The following is a 20,472-nucleotide window of genomic DNA, read 5'->3' as shown; positions in this document are numbered from 1 at the left end:
ATAAATACTACAAAATTCAATCGGCAGCCAATGATATCAATAAGGGAGTAACATGATCAAATTTCTTTTTATCAGTGATAAGTTTTACCTCAGCATTTTGTATGAGCTGAAGGATTCAAAGCTCCTTTTGGCCTAAGCCTATGAACAAAGCATTGCACTTTCCTGAGTCTTGTTTTCAAAGAACATAAACTTACGGAGTTACATAGTATGAGGCATATTTTCAAAGCACTTAGAACTTTGGAAGGCTAAGTGCTTTGAAAATGAGCCCCTATGTAACTTTGTAAGTCTACGTGCTTTGTACATATAGGTGCTCATTTTCAATCATGAAAGCATGAGTCAATATCTGGACCACTCTGGATTCAAGAATAGCATGGATAGAACAAATGTCTATGAAAACATTTCTTAACAACTGATGAAATGTGAGGACGAAAGGTCAGATTTCAGTCAAAAATAACTCCTAAAATTTTTGGAGAATTGATAACCCGAATTTCTGCATTTGAGATAGTAATAGTTTGAAGTGGCTGATCATCCTGATTCCTGGAGAATATTTAGTGCTTTTGTTTTATCGATAATTGAGTTGTAGCCTATTATTTTGTAACCATGTCGAGGGTTAAAGCTGTAGTCTGAACCTTAGGTTGCCACAATTTGAATGTCATCTGCGTAAATATAATGACTGAGTCCTAAGGATTGTATAAGGGTGGCTAAGGGGGCCAGAAAGATATTAGAGTGTAGGTGCCAGTAAAGAGCCTTGTGGCACCCCACAAAAAAAGGCAAAAATCCTTCTGATATGACCAGATGGAAAGATATGAACGGAACCATTGCAAGGCTGATCAGTAATATTGGATAACCCGTCTAGGACTAGCTGGTGATTTTATTTATTTTTTTATTTGTTACATTTGTACCCCACATTTTCCACCTATTTGCAGGCCCAATATGGATTACATAGTACCGTCAAAGGCGTTTGCCCAGTCGGTGGATAACAAATACAAAGTTGTATAGTGATCGTTTGAGGTATAAGTGGAGGGTCGGAAAGGATGAAGATTGTGTTTTGTCCTGTGCAATCATACTCATGCTGTGTTGGAAGGTGAAGAGGGTTACGTGGGGTCGTGGGGTAGGCCTCTTTGAAGAGGTAGGTTTTTAGTGATTTCCTGAAGTTCAAGTGGTCGTGGATTGTTTTCACAGCTTTTGGGAGCCCATTCCATAGTTGTGCGCTTATGTAGGATAAGCCGGCTGCGTAAGTTGTTTTGTATTTCAGTCCTTTGCAACTTGGGTAGTGTAGGTTTAGGTAGGATCTTGACGATCTGACTTTCTTTCTTATTGGTAAGTCTATAGGGTCTGTCATGTATCCTGGGACTACGCCGTACATGATTTTGTGGACTAAGGTGCAGATTTTGAAGATGATCCGTTCCCAAACTTGGTCCTGGAGGCATCCCGGCCAGTCAGGGCCCCAGGATACCCACAACGAACATGCATGAGAGATACTGACATACAGAGAAGACAGAGAACGCAAATCTCTCTCATGAATATTCACCGCGAATATCCCGAAACCCTGACCGGCCGGGGCGCCTCCAGGACCAGGCCCGGTAACCACTGGCTTACGCAGTAATTTTTTTTTTTTTTTTTTTAAATAATGGCTGTGTACTAATGGTAACATTAGCGCACGGTCATTAATACAAAAAATTTAAAGAGTCTGCCACTTTATGGCTGTAGCAAAAATGGCCTAAGCACACGGGAAAAACCTGCACAAGGGCACAGAAAGTTTTTCTCGTACCTTACTATAAGGGCCCAATATTCATTTTGCTCTGATAGTTTGTATCCAGCATATTCTGTTTGGTGCTACGTGATCAGTGAGTTGACAACACATATACAAGTAGGACTCTTCGTTTTGCATTCATTACTTTGTGTATTTATTGACCCCTGATGCAGACGCTTTTTAGCGTCGAAACACGGCCTGTGTCGGGTCGCTATCTCTGATATAATAAAGACTGTTGGACTCACGTCTCCAGTGGTGAATCGTCTATTAGTCTCTACTTTTGCCTTCCCCAATATTCTATATTCATAGCATGTGCTTCATTCCCTTCAATCTCTATCAAAATTAAATTAGTTAACAATTAGTGATCGATATCAAATGCAGCAGAAATATCTAAACTCAGAGATGATCTAAAGCCTGAATAGTAGTCGTCATACCCACCAGGCCTATCTCAGTATTATAGTTCTTACAAAACCCTGTTTGATTTGGATGTATAACACAAGTATCCTTAGTATATGATGTACAGTAAGATGCTCTAGGACAAGATACTTGGTAGTCTTTGACAAAAAAGGCAAATTTCTGACCCTGGGAACGCATCCAATTTCCTCAAAAATAAACCCCTAAAATTCCAAACAGTAAAAATGTCTAGGATCAGAAACCCTGTTCTTAAAACTCATGTACTTTTTCCTTTATAACCTTGTAGCACAACCTAATACTGAAAGGCACCATCCACCCTAAGGAGGAAGAAAAGCAGATACACAATACTTCTGGAATGAAAGTTTTTTTTTTATTACCAAGAACCCTTTCGTGTCGCAGGATTCATTCTTTGTAAATAATACCCCTCCTCTCCTACTCCCTCATCAGGTGGTGAAAGCTGCAGCAGATGGAGACAGAGCAAAAGTCCTTCAGAAATCTCGAGACTTGAAATTCCTGACTGGCTTTGAAACCAAGGTAAGTGTTTCCACGGCCAGATTTTCTTTCCGTCACACTGATGTTGTGGGCATTTTGTTTCTGTAGCATGGGGGTGGGGGTACCTGGATACTGGCCTAATTGTTCTTCACACCTGTGTCAGAGTGGCAGTGATGGGGGGGTGGGGAATAGAGAGTGGCTGGTTGCCATCTTCATAGTGTCCCCAGAGAATTGACATCAACTTTCTAGGTAAATTACCCAGTCCTGTTCACAGGACTCTGGTTTATTTTTCACCTCTGTTCTACTCCTGGCTGCTGCAAATACTGTTCATGCCACCTTCTAAAGTAGGCATGTTCTGGGGGTGCTGGAGAGATGCAGTTATGCAGTAACAGTGAACTGAAGTGTCCCATTTGGGTGTGTGTTTGGGTTTTTTTTTTTTTGTTTGTTTGTTTGTTTGCAGCTTATGTCTTAGACACAGGGCAAGTTTATTTTTTTAAACTGTTTTTTAAAGTTTTCAAATACTACGTTAACCTAGGCATCCATACTAGACTAGTGTATCACAATATTACAAATAGTACAAAATATTTTCCTTAGCACCCATACCAGGCTAGTCCAGAACATGTGGGTTATGTCCATCTACCAGCAGATGGAGACAGAAACAAAGTGGTTATATGTGATTTGCTCTCTAAGGGTACTGTGCAGCCATAGAATGTTCAGTATTTCTCTGACTCCAGGGGATGTTGATGGGACACCATGCAGCTACATGGGCCTTCTCAGCTTCTGAATCATTTATACTGGTTAAGTTGAGCTCAATTTTTTGTCAGCATACAGAAGAAAACTGGACGTAAAAGGAAATGACTTGGGGAGCACTTGGTTATGTCCAAGTCCCCTTTTTTACCTGTCAGTCCCCCTTTCCCTGGCAGGGGTTCTTAGAGTTGAGGTGCCTCAGTTTGAACAAGTTCTTATGTGAGACTGGCTTTTGGACCTATTAAGTTTTGGAGTCCAGTGGAGCGTGGTGCTCTCCATGGATATGGATTGAACCAGAGGACAATTCTTAGAGGTTCTGAGTCCCTCCTCCCCTACCTACCACCATCTTTTCTCATTGACGATGTTGGGTTTGATCTTAAGAAACAGCAGATATGTGTGGTGGGGGGGGGGGGGTTGTTTTACATTGTATTTTGATATGAATGATTTGGTATCTTTCCAAAAACTTTGAGGTGGAACCAGAAACCTCAGGCAGCACAACCATTTAAAATTTGGCTATTTGCCCTTTCAGTTACTGTTCACCCTGCAGATCAGATTTCCCTATTTGAATCTACATATCCAATTCTGCTTTCACTGGACTGCTTCTTAAACATATCAGTTGTTCCCTATATTTTTGGCAGAGTATCACCTGTAAACCCAAGCTATTAGGTTATTCACTTCAACAGTATTTGAATCGCCTCAAGTACTGTAATTAAGTATGGTTGAGCACTATTTAAAAGAGCTTCCCACACTACCACCTTGTATTTGTTCATACCGGAACTAGCAAACGCCGTTACGGTACCATGTAAGCCACATTGAGCCTGCAAATAAGTGGGAAAATGTGGGATACAAATGTAACAAATAAATTCTGGAACATCATTAGGGTCTTCAGTTTCTTATTCTCTAGTCTCTCTTTTCTCCTTGCCCCTCCAATTTGGTTTCCCTCATGACTGTCTCCTCTTCAATTTTCAGTTAATAGTTGTCATTCTTACCTATTTCAGAGGCGACACTGTGCCCTTCCAGTGCAGTGAGAAACCTAGCCTCAGTCTTGACAGCAGATGATGTTTAATTTCACCACTTCTCTCTCACATAAACAGACAAGTTTGCTTACTGTAGCCCAGTTTGTCCTCCTTTCACTTCACATACAGGGCCCAAATCATATCCAACTTATCAGCTTTCCCCCTCCTGATAGCAGTCAACTTGTTTATTATGTAAATAATCCAAAATCTCTTGAAGTAGATCTGAATAGATGGGGGTTTGATCCTCTTCCAGGCGCTGCCGATCTCACATTATGCCACTCTATAATGTAGCAAATCAACAGTCTGCACTTTAAACTCAAGCGTTTAAAACCTTTCTTCCCAAGAGATGTTTTCCGCAATCTAATTCAATCAATGGTATTAAGCCACGTGGATTACTGCAATGGAATCTATGCAGGATGTAAGGAACAACTCACAAGGAAACTCCAAACGGCACAAAACACAGCAGCCAGATTGATATTTGGTAAGACACGATTCCAAAGTGCCACACCACTCCGTGAACAATTGCACTGGCTTCCTATCAAAGAACGCATCTCTTTCAAAATCTGCACCTTGGTCCATAAGATTATCTATGGAGTAGTCCCAGATTACATGATTGACCTAGTCAATCTCCCAATTAGAAATAGTACCAGTTCATCACGGTCTTACCTGAATCTCCATTACCCAAATTGCAAAGGACTAAAATACAAGACAACCCATGTGATCAACTTCTCTTACATAGGCACGCGCCTGTGGAACGCATTGCCACAAGTGGTGAAAACAACTTATGACTACCTGAAATTCAGAAAGTCATTAAAGGCTCACCTATTCGGAAGGGCATATCCGAATGACCCAACTTAAATGACTCAACCCTGCAACACTTCACTATTAAAGATCGTATTGGACATTAATGAACTCTTTTACCTCAACCCAACTTGATTGAATCTTATCTTCCTTATCCCAATACAACATATCTTCCCTTTCCCAATACAACATTTTGTACCTATCCCGTACTGGATTTGGTGAATGTCTTCACGGTATTATGGAAGGTTTTTGGCCGATGAGGTAAATGTCCTGTTAGTCTTTTAATGATTAGACTTGGACTGTGAGGTCTTCTCCTTCCTTTAAATCAATATATATATATATATATATATATATATATATATATATATATATATAGATATTTATAACAGAAGTCCACTAGAATTTCTTCAACTTTAATGTAACACTTGTTTTGTTGATATTGGAAATGCCACTTTTTACATAGGTATCTTTACTGGTACCACAGATGGCTGAGGTGAAAAAAGGTGAAGTCAACAGACAGCCCCATGGGCTTTAATGTTGATATACCTGCATTATTAGCTAGCCCAGCATTTTCAAAAAGAAAACTCCACATATACCTTAAAAATTACCTACTTAAGGTCCAAAACCACTGAGAACCTACTATTCATTCTGATTTTTCGTTCATTCCTGAAATGATATCAGTGTTTTACATGTTTTGGGGTTGTTTTGACTACTCCTGCTTAGCCTCTCATGGTGTTACGAATCTGTGTGTCAGGAAATGTTGATGTGCTGATTGTCATCAGTTGCTGCATGGATGGATATAAAGCATGATTCCTTAGCATCCCTCCAGAGAGATTGACTTATGGCTTGCACATTCCTACTAGCAGATGGAGACTGAGAGGAACTCACTTCTGAGAAACTTGTATCGTTCCATTACATAGCATTCTACTATTCCAGGACTTGTGGGAATAGTTATGCCTATCAACCAGCAGATGGAGCTAGAAACACAGGAACTGAGCTGAGACATATACCTGTAGACAGACCCATAGGAGCCAACTTTCAAAATTATTGGGGTTGCTAAGCCCAATGGAAATAACCCCTCCCTGGACACATACCACAGAGTCAACTCCTATGGACAGACCGCCCAGCTTTTCAGTATTTTCAATTTCCTGCAGGTGGATGAACATACTGTTCAGCCTTTGGTTCTGAGTGCTTTGCGTCTGGGTCCATTGGCCCCCAGTTGAGTTTAGTGGGTGGGTGCCTGGCTTCTACAGAGTCGTATCTGGAAGCCTTCAGATCCCTGTCTCCGGGGTCATGCAGACCCCTGCCTCTTCTCTCATTTGTAAGTACAGCAACCTTAAAAACACAAACAAAGGCTTACAACTGGGCTTTTGCTCTGGGAAGTATATGGCACAGTGGCACTTCTTCAGCTTGCTCCTCTCAAGGTAAACTGGTGGAGACAGTCTTTTGGAAAGAACAGGCAGTGGTAAGTCCAGCTGTCTGGGCACAGAACCTTGATAAGGGTTGGGCTTGAAATTGGTTTTGTGACGAGGGGCGGAATCTTCCTAGGCGTATGCAAACCGCTTTAGGTGCACAGCAGCAGTGGTCTGGAGGAATAACAGCTCCGCGGAGGCTGTTAAGCGGTGTTCCCGCTGTGGAGCCCACTGAAGGTCATCAGGGCACTGTTGAGTGCGCAAGCCGGAAAACCCTCGTGACATGGCTGAAAATGCCAGCAAAGGTGTTTTGGGGAACTGTGTGCAACAGACAAGCTTGCCGCTACCTTTGGGTTCCCCTGTTATGCCGGTCTGCAGTTCTCCTCAGCAGCCCATGGGGATATGTCAGCCATGTTGACAAGACAGGCAGGCAGTGGAGAGCAAGCTCCTGATCTTCCCACTCGAGGTATGCCTGGGATCTTGCTGCCTCAGGCTCTGTTTTCTCCTGAATTTATCCTGCTCTTGCATTGGGCATATTTATTTAAGTAGGGGCAGCTGGAATCTCAGCACAGCCCTTCAGTTTCTTTGCCTACAGACTCTCCTGCTCCCAAAAGGTCTCGATTAGACCTCCAAGAATTAGCTCATGGCACTCTTTCACATTCAATACGGTGGTGAGTAAGAAGACTACCCTGCCTGTGGAGGGGGAATTTCACTGAAGGATCTGCAGAATCGGAATTTGGAAAATGTGTTGAAGCATGTTTTTGAGGTGGCCTTCCTTAGTCTCCAGGCAACCAATTGCAGCTCTTTTGAGGTGAGAGCCTGCCTGAAGTAGCATCAGAAGTCCAGGACACAAGGAGGACTCCATTCTGCCCAGTTGGAGGCTGCTTTAGCCTATTTGGTGGATGCTGTTTACAACATGCTCCGCACTAAGGTCCTGGGCATGTCTGTCACAATTATGGTTCATAGACAACTGTGGTTGAGAAATTGAGCAGCGAATGCAGCTTCTGAGTCACGAAAATGAAGTTGCCTTTTAGGGGCAAGTGGTTCTTTGGTGAGGATCTCGGTAACCTGGTTAAGAAACTTGATGAGACTAAGCCTCAACGCTTGCCTGATGATACACCAAAGTCCTCTGCTTGCTCATCTTCAGGTGCCTCCTGTAGTAGGATTGGGACAGCAGGCAATACAGGCCTGGCCGCCGTCAATATGGACCACCCTGGACCTAAAAGAGGCATATTTCTATATTCCACATCAGAATTTTCTGTACTTTGCAGTGCTCGGCCATCACTTCCAAGGAATCGGAGTTCACTCTTAACTGGACAACTCGCTCATTCGTGCTTCCTCTTTCCAGACAGTGAGGCCTCAACATCCCAGGTTATTCAGTTTCTTCAGTTGTTGGGTTGGGTGATCAACTTTGAGAAGACCAGGCTATGTCCGATGCAGTCCCTGGAGTATCTAGGGGTACTCTTCAACTTGAAAAGAGAGAGGATCTTCCTAATGGAGTGCAGGCGCTAGAAGCTGGTTCAGCAATTCACCTTCTCCTCCAGCAAAGCAAGCCCAGGGCCTGGGACTGTGTTCAGGTGCTGGACTCCATGACAGTGGCACTGAAGGTAATACCCTGGGCATCTGTGCATATGCATCCACTGCAGGAGTCACTGCTCAGCCACTGGTTGCCAATCTCCCAGAACTATAGCCTTCGTCTTCCTTGGATATGATCAGCCTGGCAGACTATGCAGTGGTGGTTGTCTGTGCAGAATTTGACCATCGGTGTTCCTTTTCCAAGAGCACGCTGGGAAGTAGTGACCACAAACACCATCCTCTCAGGCTGGAGGCCCATTATAAGTTCATCTTGCACAGAGCACCTGGTCGGAGGAGGAGGCGGCTCGGTGGCCTATCAACTGCTTTGGAACTTTGGGCAGTTCGGAAAGCATTTACTACCTTTTCTCCATTTCTAGGGGAACCCCGGTCACAGTTTTCTCAGTTAATACAACGGCGATGGTGTATGCCAACAAAAAAGGGGAGACCTGCATGGGGAGGCTCAATATTATTCCATGCATAGGGTCCTCTGCAGATTTCTGTTTAAAAGGATGAAAAGTCTGTCCAATCTAAGAAAATAATTTGTGACCTCCAGACAGAAATGGGGCCTAATGGCGTCTAAGTCTATGATTGCTAGATAGCTAAAGGAAATGGTTGCATTGACTTACCTGCTTATGGGGAAGCAACCCCCTTCCACTTTACAAGCTCATTCTGTGCGGCACATGGCCACCTCTTGAGCAGAAGTCTCATTGATATCCCCAGTGGATATTTATATGGTGGCGACATAGTCATCGCTGCATACTTTTGTCAAGCATTATCATGTGAATGAAGGCTCCTGGTACTGTTATTTTGCTATTTGGACTTGTGTCTTTACTTTGCTCCCTCTTTGTTGTATTACGTGGCTCACTCAGAGGCCATTTATAGAGCTTCGGTTCTATAGGCAGTAGTGCCTAGAGCCTCCACCCTCTTTAGTGATTGCTTTTGAACATCTCACCAGTCCTAGAATAGTGGGACACGACACAGTAGAAGGAAAAATTAAGAATTGCCTGATTAATTATTTTTCCATTTGTCCTTCCTACTATTACAGGAGCCCACCTGTGGTTCTTAGTTTTAGGCAGTGCGAAGAGATGTGGTTAGTGACGGCTACCACCCTTTAGGGGTGTTCTCATATCTTACGCTCTCTGCAAGTTTTTCAGAGGAATGAGTGCGTCACAAGTTTCCTCTTATCGATTACAGTTTCCATTTGCACATTTGTTTAAGGTGGTTGTGTTTTTGTTCTCGAGTTTTCCCATATTGCTTGTCTACTTAAATACTGAAGAGCTCGGTGGTTCTGGCTACAGGTATGTGTCTCAGTTCAGTTCTGTGTTTTTCTATTTTCACCATTTCCACCTGCTGGTTGATGGACATAACTATTCTCACAAGTCCTGGAATAATGGGAAGGACTGATAGAAAATTATCAGGTAAGTTCTAATTTCTCCTTTGCAGTTCTCAGCTAGCCAGTATTTTCTTGTCTTCAGCAGATGGTAGATATGGTAAAGACTCTATTGTCTGGGTTAGTCTGGCGCTCAGAGAGCTTGGAGGTCCCTGTGGTGTGTTCTCTGGGTTTTTAATTACCACTGAAAATAGAAAGCCACCTCCTTTCCCTTGTGTTGTGTCTCAGGCCAATGAGGCAGAAGTCCTCAGGAGTCCCGGGAGTGTTAAATTCGGGTGACTAGGTCCCTCTTCCCCTTGCTGTCCTCCTCAGCATTTGCCCTTCCATATTCCCAGGTTGTATGTGAGAGGGCCATGTAGTGTCTCTGCTTCCCTTCTCCCACCATTGGGGGGAGGTGACCATGAGTTCCTTTTTCAGTCTCCACACAGCTGCAAGCTGCTGAGGGTTGCAGAGCTCTGGTGCAGCCTGTAAGTCGTGTGACATGATGAGGATAGCCAATGCAGTGGATGATGGCTCCCACGATTTTGTACCGCTGATGAGTTTCCAGCCCATATTAAGCACGGCAAAGCCACGGGCTGCGGAGCAGCTGCTGCATCTGGAGCCAGTAGGACCTTCCTTGGAGGTATTAGGTGTTGCTAGTGTAGGGGAAGCATCAGGAGTTCTCGATTTTCGTCTTGTGCTTGAAGAAGGCCAGGAGTTAGCATGTCCTGGGTCACTCCAGAATGTCCTGTGTGCAGCCAAGAGGCCCAGAATGGATTGGGTTGAGGACTGCCCTGCCCAGAGGATGAGGTTTCTGCCCTGTCTGAGAATGACTTGGGCCTGCAGGATAAAGAACAGCAACAGCTGTACAGGGGTCAATGAGAGAATATCTGGATGGATGACCTGCCTCCGGGAGAAGATCCATCAATCGTCCGCATCTTCCACAGAGATGAGCTGCAAGAGATTATTTCGCAAGTCTCCTCAGTTCTCAGTTTTTCTGAGGAGATGCCCAAGGAGGAGGAAATGCGGAAGGTGGACTCGCAGTCTTGTAAGGCATCTGAAAGCTAACAAGGTTATTCCCCATGCATCAGAATCTCTGAGATAGCATGAAAGCAGAATAGAATGTGCCAGATGTGCCTTTCAGAGTTTCTTTCAGCTTTTTTTTTTTTTTTTAATCTCAGAGAAGGATGGATAGGGACTAAGGCCCTCAAAGTGGATGTGGTGGTAGTGGCAGTTACTAGGAAGACAACCATCCCAGTTGGTGAGAGGCAGCCTTAAAGGATCCCCAGGATTGTCGATTGAACTCCTTCTCAAGCAGAGTTTTGATATTTCGGCCTTGGCCATGCAGGCTGCAATGTGGATCATGTTGCTTGGTGGAAATCTTAGATAAACCAGTGTCCAGTCAGGTCCCTATAGATCAGGAACTGGCCAACATTGAGTTGAGGTCATCCTTTTTGGTGGATGCCCTCTCTGACTTGCTGAGAACCTCGGCTAAGAATGTGGCACTTGTAATGGTGGCTTTCAGAGTCTTGTTGCTTTAGGTCAGTTGATGTTCAGTTTAAATCAAGTTGAGTAGATGCCCCTTTAAGGGAATCGTGTTATTTGGGGATGATTTTGGATAAGCTGGTCAAGGAGAAACCAAGGTTCCGTGGTTGCCAAGGACGAGCTGAAAGGCATGAAATGAGGCGACTCAAAGTTGAGGCAGGTTTTATGATGTCCACTGTTATAATCCTGATCAAGTCGGTGGTGGCCAACATGGCCATTTTTTTTCAGAAGACCCAAACCTTTCAAGGCCAACAGTGTGGTTGCACCTGGTCAGTCCAGAGCATCTCAATGAAGGTATTGAGATCCATCCTCTGGTAGCAGTAGATGACAAAATAAAGGCTTTTATCAGCGGTGGACCCAGATTACTATGTACCAGTGGGTCCTCAAGGTCATATGCAATAGATATGCTCTAGAGTTTGCCCATGCCTTGGGGGAGGAGGTCAGTTGGAAACACATTATAGAGGTTGCTACATTTGCAGGTGGTGGTCCCGGTCCCACAGGAGGAGCACAGATCTAGAAGGTTCTCTATATCGGATGCATCGGAGCATTGCAGAACAGTGTCCATGGACTTCTGAGACCTGGAAGGCAGAGTCGCTACCAGGGCAGCTTGTCGCCAGAGTGTTCGGAGCATGCAGAGTGAGATCCCAGAGGATGTCCCCTCTCGATAACCAGCGTTGAGTGGCAGAGTGCGCCCGGTACTAGGGAACCGGAGGAGAGTGGATATTGGACACCGCAGGAGATCAACAGATGCTCACCTGGTGCCTGCGATGCACGGTTTTTATCCACACACCTGCTCCCCTGAAGGAGTCTCTCTCCCTGTGCCCAACACCACGTGGTGGAGTGCGACCAGCGCAGGAGCGGCCACACGGTGGACAAGCATTGACCTGCAGAAGGCTTTGTAGACTTCTGCATTCAAAGAGGGAGGAAGCCGGAGTACAGACACAACCTTGGGAAGGGTTATCCACTGTGCATCAGGATTGTGATTGTGATGGCCAGCAAACAGACAGCAGAAAGAATAAAACCTACTCCAGTAGCCTCCACCAGTTTGATAGAATATGCAGGCTTTGTTGCAGAGCCCACCACAACCCCAAAGGATCCCAAACTCAAGCCACTCTACAACTGGGAGAACTCCCTCCTTATCTCCCTGCCCCTATCCCACCACTGATGTAACATAGTAACATAGTAGATGACGGCAGAGAAAGACCTGTACGGTCCATCCAGTCTGCCCAACAAGGTAAACTCATATGTTCTACTTTATGTATGTTCCTGACTTTGATTTGTATCTGCCATTTTCAGGCACAGACCGTAGAAGTCTGCCCAACAGTAGCCCCGCCACCCAATCTCCGCCAAGCTTCTGAGGAGCCATTCCTTCTGAACAGGATTTCTTTATGTTTATCCCACGCATTTTTGAATTCTGTTACTGTTTTCATGCAGACTACTGCAACGGAATTTATGCCAGATGTAGGGAACAACTACTGAAGAAACTGCACAAAACACAGCTGCTCAACTAATATTCAGAATAGACCGCTTTGAAAGTGCAAGACCACTGCTTCTCAAACGTCACTGACTACCCTATCAATGCACGTATATCCTTCAAGATTTGTACACTGGCTCACAGGATTATTTTTGGCCTTGCACCGGAATACATGACAAACCTAATAGATCTACCTATGCGCAACGTAATCAAAGGCGCAAGAACCTACCTCACCCTACACTTTTCCAGAGTCCAAAGCCTAACATACAACTCATTAAAAAATAAACTTCAAACCGCTCAAAACAAGGCAGCCAGGCTCATATTTGGAAAAACACGATTCGAAAGTGCCAAACCTCTCAGAGAAAAACTACACTCTGGTTCACAGAATTATCTGCGGCGAAGCCCTGGAATACATGACTGACCTCATAGACCTACCAACCAGAAATACAATCGGATCAACACGAGCATACCTAAACCTCCACTACCCAAACTGCAAAGGACTCAAATACAAATCAACATATGCATCCAGCTTCTCCTATATAAGCACACAACTGTGGAATGCACTACCAAAAGCCTTGAAAACAACTTATAACTACCTAAACTTCCAAAAATTACTAAAAACCAATATGTTCAAAAAGGCTTACCCCACTAACCCAACTTAAATATCTAAACCCTGTGACACAACGAAACCAAGCAACTAATGATTATAAACTAACCCTTCTGCTCCTCTTTATGATTCCTTTAATGTGTCTGCACACGTACTTTATTCGACCACAACACCTGAATGTATTTGTTTCTTTACCGGTGTTGATGAACGCCTCACGGTATTATGTAAGCCACATTGAACCTGCAAAAATGTGGGAAAATGTGGGATACAAATGCAACAAATAAATCTGTATACTCAACCAGATTCACATACATTTGTCCCATAATTTGGAACAATACCTAATATCCTAAAATGCACGACCAACTACATAACTTTTCAAAAATACCTGAAAGCCCACTTCTTCAAACAATCTTTCTTCGAAAATCCCACATAGACTAACTAATCAACAGTACAACACACCACGAAACCCAATCACTAACAGAAATGGAATCAATGACACGCCTAACGAAAATGGTACGTCAAATCATATTAAACTGTAAGCCACATTGAACCGACAACCTGATTGGAAAATGTGGGGTACAAATGCAGAAATAAATAAAAATATATACTGTGTGGTTCCCAAGAAGGACAGCTTCTGGCCGATTCTAGACCTCAAAAGAGTAAACAAGGCTGTAAGTGCCCAGGTTCTGCATGGAAATGTTGGTCTGTCACCATGGAGGTGAGGAAAGGAGAGTTTCTTACTTGGTCCTCACAGAGGCGTAACTTCCATCAGGGACATCAGAGATTTGTTCACTTCACAGTCCTGGGGCAGCATTTTCAGTTTTGTGCTCTCCTCTTTGGTCTAGTGACAGCACCTCAGACCTTATAAGAGCATAAGGACATACGTATTGCCATACTGGGACAGACTGAAGGTCCATCAAGCCCAGTATCCTGTTTCCAGCAGTGGCCAATCCAGGTTACAAGTACCTGGCAAGATTCCAAAGCAGTACAATACATTTTATGCTACTTATCCTAGAAAAAAGCAGTTGATTTTCCCCAAGTCCATCTTAATGATGGCTTATGGACTTTTCTTTTAGGAAGCTATCCAAACCTTTTTTTACCACTAAGCTAACTGTTTTTACCACATTCTCTAGCAACGAATTCCGGAGTTTAATTACATGTTGCTTGAAGAAATATTTTCTTTGATACGTTTTAAATTTACTATTTTGTTGCGTCATTGAATGCCCCCTAGCTCTAGTATTTTTGGAAAGAGTAAACATTGATTCACGTCTACCCGTTCCACTCCACTGATTATTTTATAGACCTCTATCATATCTCCCCTCAGCTGTCTTTTCTCCAAGCTGAAGAGCCCTAGCCGCTTTAGTCTTTCCTCATAGGGAAGTCGTCCCATCCCCTTTATCCTCTCCAGGGGGTGCACAAGAAGTGGTCTGCAGTGGTGGATTCATCATCCCATCAGGAGACATGTATAGTCTCCAGAGTGGACAGTCGTGAGAAGCCCATTCAATGGGGCAGGTAGCACAGGACTGGAGGACTCTAGAGGAGACTCAGTGGTCAGCCAGTTGGTTGGAGATCACAGCAGCATTGCAGTCCTTTAATGCCTTGATGGTTATTGAGGCAGTGCGAGACCTGTCCAACAATGCGATGGTGGTGACGTATGTGAATCGTCAGGAGTGCATGAAGATCGCTAGGTGGCAATGAAGGCCACATGGGTGGAGAGCCACTTGTTAGATCTGTCAGCAACACACATGACCAAGGTGGACAACATTCAGGCGGATTTTCTGAGCAGAAATACTTTGGACCCAGGAAAGTGGAATCTAGGGCAACAGGCATTCAACAGCATTGTGCGAACTTGGGGCTGACCACTGAGGGATTTAATGGCATCAGTGGCTAATGCAAAGATTCCCATTTTCTTCAGTCACCAGAGAGAGCCAGTATCAGAGGGAATTGATGCTCTGGGGCCATACAGCAGCCTACTCCACTGGTGGCTCGGATTATCCAGAGGATTGAGTCATGTCAGTCGTTTGGTCATGGTGGCACCAGATTGGCCCCAGAAACCATGGTGTGGAGCAATGGCATTGCCAGACTACTAATTTTGGTTGGGCCTGAGCCTCAAGTGGGTGGATACAAAATTTTCTCTTCACTGGCAATACCAGTAATTGGGAAGCAAAGCCAGTGCTGGGCAGACTTCTACAGTCTGTGCCCTGATCATAGCTGGACAGATTTGGATGGGCTGGAGTGGGGCTTCAATGACAACTTCAGAAGTTGGAGAACATGGACAGTGCTGAGCAGACTTCTACAGTCTATGCCCTGAAATAGCAAGGACAGATCAATATTAGGTGTACAATGTAGTATCGCATCATACCTTATGCTATGAGTTTATCTTGTTGGGCAGACCATGTGGTCTTTATCTGCTGTCATCCTACTATGTTACTTGCGGTCCATCTTCTCTCCCTTGTCCCTCAACCTGCCTATGGCATCAATCTCTCCCCCTCCCCCCCACCCAGTGTACCTTTTAAGATGTCTCTTCACGTCTGGAGATCTCTAGCATGGAGCAGTAATTCATACATCCAGTTTGCACCTGACCCAGAGCCTTCCCTCTGATGTAATTTCATGTTTCTGCGTATGTGGGAGTGCGTCAGAGGGAAAGCTCTGGGGCTGGTGTAAGTAGCATGTATGAATCACTGCTCCCTTTCAGCAACCTCCAGAAGTGAGGAGAAGTTTTAAGAGTTATATGATGGGAGTTTTTACTGCAGGGTTCCTGTGAACTTGCCCATAATGGTAACTGCTTTGGTACTTCCCATACATCTGGACTGGTCTGGAGGGATTTTAAGGAACAATGAATTAGGTCTTTGTTACAAATTTTCTTTCTTTAGTCCCTCCAGACCGGTCCAGAATCCACCCTAAAGCATTGTCTGTAGTGTTAGTTTGGAACATGGCTTATTTTTGCCTAGTGACAGAAGATGCTGGATAGGAGAGTTAGGTAGATGTGAGTTTTCTTTCTCTCATGCTTGGAAAAAAAAAAAAGAAATAGCCTTCTTCCCAGCTATGTTCCTCTATTAAGTACACTGTTGGGCCTGGGTATGACTGGCTGAGGACTACACAGGGTGCTTATAGGTTTCTGAGAAGTAATGTCATCTTAGTCTGCTCTGCTGGGAGGATTGCATAATTCATACATCCGGACTAGTCTGGAGAGACTAAAGGAAATAAAATTAGCAGGTATGACTTTTATCCATACTGCATGCAAAGCTGAAGCACAGTATTAGGAAAGTAATTAATTTATTTCAAACCAGACTTTAAACATGCACTCATTTTTTATTCCAAAAAAATATACAACTGGTTTAAGGATTAAACTTTAGTGTTTGTTTGCCATATTCACACTAATGTGCTTCTTTGCCAGGTTCTTGAGGAGGCACATGTAGATGCAGTGATGATCCTGGGTGAGCCCTTTGCCTCGGCTGAGCCCTTTGATTTTGGGGCACAAAACACGATACGGCGCATCCACAACCTGGTGCCAGTCATGCTGAAGCATCGGCTTGTCCCGCCCCCAGAGGAGTCCTATTCATTGCATCGTAAAATGGCTGGCTCTTTCCTCATTTGCACCAAGCTCAGAGCCATCATCCCTTGCCAGCAGATATTCCAAGACCTGTATGGGAAGTACTGGGAGCAGGAGAGGCCTTCTTTGGCTGATGTTGCAACAACATAATGGTGGTGTTGCTGCTCCAGAGGATGTACCTATTGATGTTGCTTATCTATTATTTATATCCCTTTCAGGTGATGGCTGTGCCATCTAGAGAGTAACCTGTCCTGAGTTTCATAATCCAGGTTCTCGCTGCAGGAGCTGAGTATAGGTGCTGAGAGTTTTGAAAAGGTGGTACACAGTGGTCCAATTTGTACACATGTTTTGGAAGAGATCACTTGAAAGAATAACCAGCTCCCAATTTTTACAGAGGTTCTGCAGTTTTTACATAGCATCCTGTTTCTTCCGTATTGGGCTGCTTTTAATTTATTATGGAAGAGAGAATTTATCCATGAATATTGTGTATACTTTTCTGCCATTGCTGTGTGTTCCCTGCAGCCCTCAAGGGGGCACTCTAGCAAGAAAGTAGTCTTACTTCACAGACTGTTCTGATACAGCTGAATCCTGCTGCCCCTGTGGGTGCACATTGGACCCTTATGCTAGTGGAAGATGTGTGTTTGGCCTTTGAGAGAAAGATGGCTGCTTCTAACATTGAAAGCGTTTGTCCTTATGATTTAGTATCAACTCTACATTATCAAGGCTGTTGATGTATGATTGCACTGTGATGCCTAACCAAGCACAAGGTTGCTTGTTCTTAGCCATTTCATGGCAAGTGTTCAACCTATCCTGGTTTTGCTCTGCTGAGCACTGTACTCGTGATTGCTTGAGTGAGGTCATAGCCTGGGAGTACTCATCCTTGCTTGCGTGAGGGAGCCTAGCTTCTCTAAGCTGTGCACCAGCTGGGGCCCAAGGTGAGGCGTGGAGAGAAGAGTTCCATCTCTCTCTCAAGCTCGGCTGAGCATGGGCACATCTGCAGAGGGCAAGGATGTGGATCAAAACCAGTGTTTCTGCTTTGATTTTCAACTTTTTGTCCCTTCTGCGATACGAACATAAGAGATAAAATAGTCCTTTTCCCTGTACCCCTGCATCCTCATTTCCCTTTCTGAATGGCTTTTCAGATTTAATTTTCCAAACTGTCTGTTCATGTGGATATTAAAACAGATATCTAACTTCTAATTAAAGCAATGAACACCAAAATGTTACCGGCTATTAGAAACATAATGTATACAGTACTGAAACCCACCACAGCCTGGTAGTAGAACCACTCACATTAGATAATAACATATCACCTTTGGTGCAGACGGGGCCATCCATCCTGGCATGTCCTTTAAAATCTGGGTAAGTCAACATTTTGCAAGCCCATACTTGAGACACTTAAAGGGCAATTCTGGAACAGGGTGTCCCAGTGCAGTTTGTGGAGCCACTATTCTAAAATGGCATCTGGGTGCCCAATTCTCTTGTCAGAGTAGCATTGTAAACCCGCATTAACGCACCTAAATTAAGGTGCAATCATTTATGCTAGGTCAATAGCAGGTGTAAAAGGACATGCCTAAATGTGCCGTTTGTTATGCATAACTTATAATATTCTATAAGTTGAGCATGTAATTTGGAGACACACTCATGCCCCTTCCATGCTCCACCCAGGTGTATGCCCCCTTGCACTTACGCAATACAGCATTTACACATTATGTTATAGAATAACACAAAGTGCATTTACCCACACAAGTGCCACTTTTCGTACATAACTGTGTACGCCCAGTTATAGAATTGCCTTTTTATCTTGTGGTAAAGTAATGACTGCAGCTTTCTTGCTTTAAATTTTCTGTATGCCACTCATCCAAGAATTCTAAGTGGCTTCCATAATAAGTAACAAACAACCTACTCTAACTCTCCGCCATGTCACCTGCCCTATCAATGCAAGTTAGGTGATAACTAGATCTGAGGGTGACCTGCCATGTTGTGCTAAGCCAAGTCTTTTCTGGCACTCACTGCTTCTGATCTAAGACCAGTGTCTCTCATGCAGCCAAGTTGGCATGCCTTGGCTCTCCTTGGGCTTTCTCTCCTCCTCTGCCAGTGAATTATCCCTTCTGCTGTAGCCCAAAACTTGACAAAGGACTTGAAGGAATTTGTGTCACTGGTTTATCAGGTTGAAACTAAGAGCCTACGTATTTTTTTAAATATATATATATTTTTTAAATTGTTTTTATAAATCAAACAAATATGCATAACATACTCATTCCATTCCATACTACCACATTAACAAACCCTCTCTCCCCTCCCCCCAAAAATAAAGTTGATCTTTAATCATGTGCCAAAGTCCTGTCTATAGGATCATAGTTAAACCAATGGCTCCTGCAATATATGTTCTCGCCAGTTCTATATATGTTCCATGTTTTATGGTATTGAATGATTCTTCCTTACTTCCAGGCTGTCAGTTGCGACATAAACAGTAATAATGTATTTTTTTTAAAAATGCTTTCCATTGATAGAATCCTTGCTTGTTTCCAAAACTTAGCCAAGGTGATCCTGGCTGCTGTATATATATATATATATATATATATATATATATATATATATATGTGTGTGTGTATTTCCTTAGTGACCCCTGTCATTTTTAAGTGTAATAGACAACAATCTGCCCTCAAAGGCTGGTACAAAGGCAAAAAAAAAAGCATTTATTTGACGTGTAATGTCTCCACCACAAGACAGGACCACCAAATATGTAAAAAAAAAAAAAAACCAAAATACAAAAAGTGCCTAAATCCCTATGCTGGCCCCCTACCAGACAGTTTCAATAAGTATTCAAGGGTATAATACTACTGATAAAACTTTTTAGCCATTTTTTATCAAAGGGGTCGCCTCATGTATCTTAAACAGATATTTAAATATTTTGCCCCATTGTCTAGGCTTATAATATTGTGCTAATATAGTCTCCCATTTCTCTGTGATAAGAGTTATACCTCTTTACAGCAGTGCTTTATAAAGCCTCAACACTCTGCCTTTACCCGTTCTGACCTTAAAGCACGTTCTGGAACAGGCTTTGATAGCAACTCCAACAGTTGGAACATAAGGACAAGGCTGGGCGGACTTCTATGGTCTATGCCTCAGTAATCACATAGAAAGACAATGATCAAGATTTTGATATCACATTCATTGTTGGTTTAATCATGAATTGATAATTAGTGTGACTGTTGGGCAGACTGGATGGACTGTTGAGGTCTTTATCTACTGTCATTTACTATGTTATGCTTCTTTTTATGATGTTGCAGCGTGCTGTGACACTAACAGATATTTGAGAAAAAGAAGATGATGCCATTGAATGCCACTCTTAGTCATCTAGTGAATTTGAACTTGTCCACTGATGAGATCCAAATGGTGTTTGGTGGTGTTACATTACATTATGACATTTGTATTCCACACATGCTTCCTGAGTTCAGTGTGGCTTACAAGATAAGAAACTGGGTATTCTCAGGTACATTACAAAAGATTTGCTATAAAAATCAAATCAGATCATCTGAAGACCAAATACTTTCTAAACAAATAAATCTTCAGCAGTTTTTGAAATTTACCATCATTTGCCTGATGTCTAATTGCGCGTGGAAGCTCATTCCATTGATTTGCAGCCGAAAAAAAGTATCTTACAGTCTTCCTGGGGTTGGGATAATACAGAATTAAAAATTCCCAATGTTC

General features: G+C 43.4%; 1 protein-coding gene across 3 annotated transcripts in view; it reads left to right on the top strand.

The window, feature by feature from the left end:
- COQ8B (coenzyme Q8B) overlaps positions 1-19,312 on the top strand; it is a 68,636-nt gene extending 49,324 nt beyond the window's left edge. For all 3 annotated transcript variants that reach the window (XM_030219268.1, XM_030219267.1, XM_030219266.1), the window contains 2 exons: positions 2,615-2,701; positions 16,603-19,312. In XM_030219268.1, the coding sequence (XP_030075128.1) occupies positions 2,615-2,701; positions 16,603-16,908 (393 nt within the window). In that variant the 3' untranslated portion in view covers positions 16,909-19,312. The remainder of the gene's footprint in view (positions 1-2,614; positions 2,702-16,602) is intronic.
- The last annotated feature ends 1,160 nt before the right edge of the window (positions 19,313-20,472 follow it).

This window comes from Microcaecilia unicolor, chromosome 11, assembly GCF_901765095.1.
Source record: "Microcaecilia unicolor chromosome 11, aMicUni1.1, whole genome shotgun sequence".
Classification (NCBI taxonomy): domain Eukaryota; kingdom Metazoa; phylum Chordata; class Amphibia; order Gymnophiona; family Siphonopidae; genus Microcaecilia; species Microcaecilia unicolor.
The sequence above is the reverse complement of the archived record's forward strand: the minus strand, read 5'-3'. Positions and strand labels throughout refer to the sequence as shown.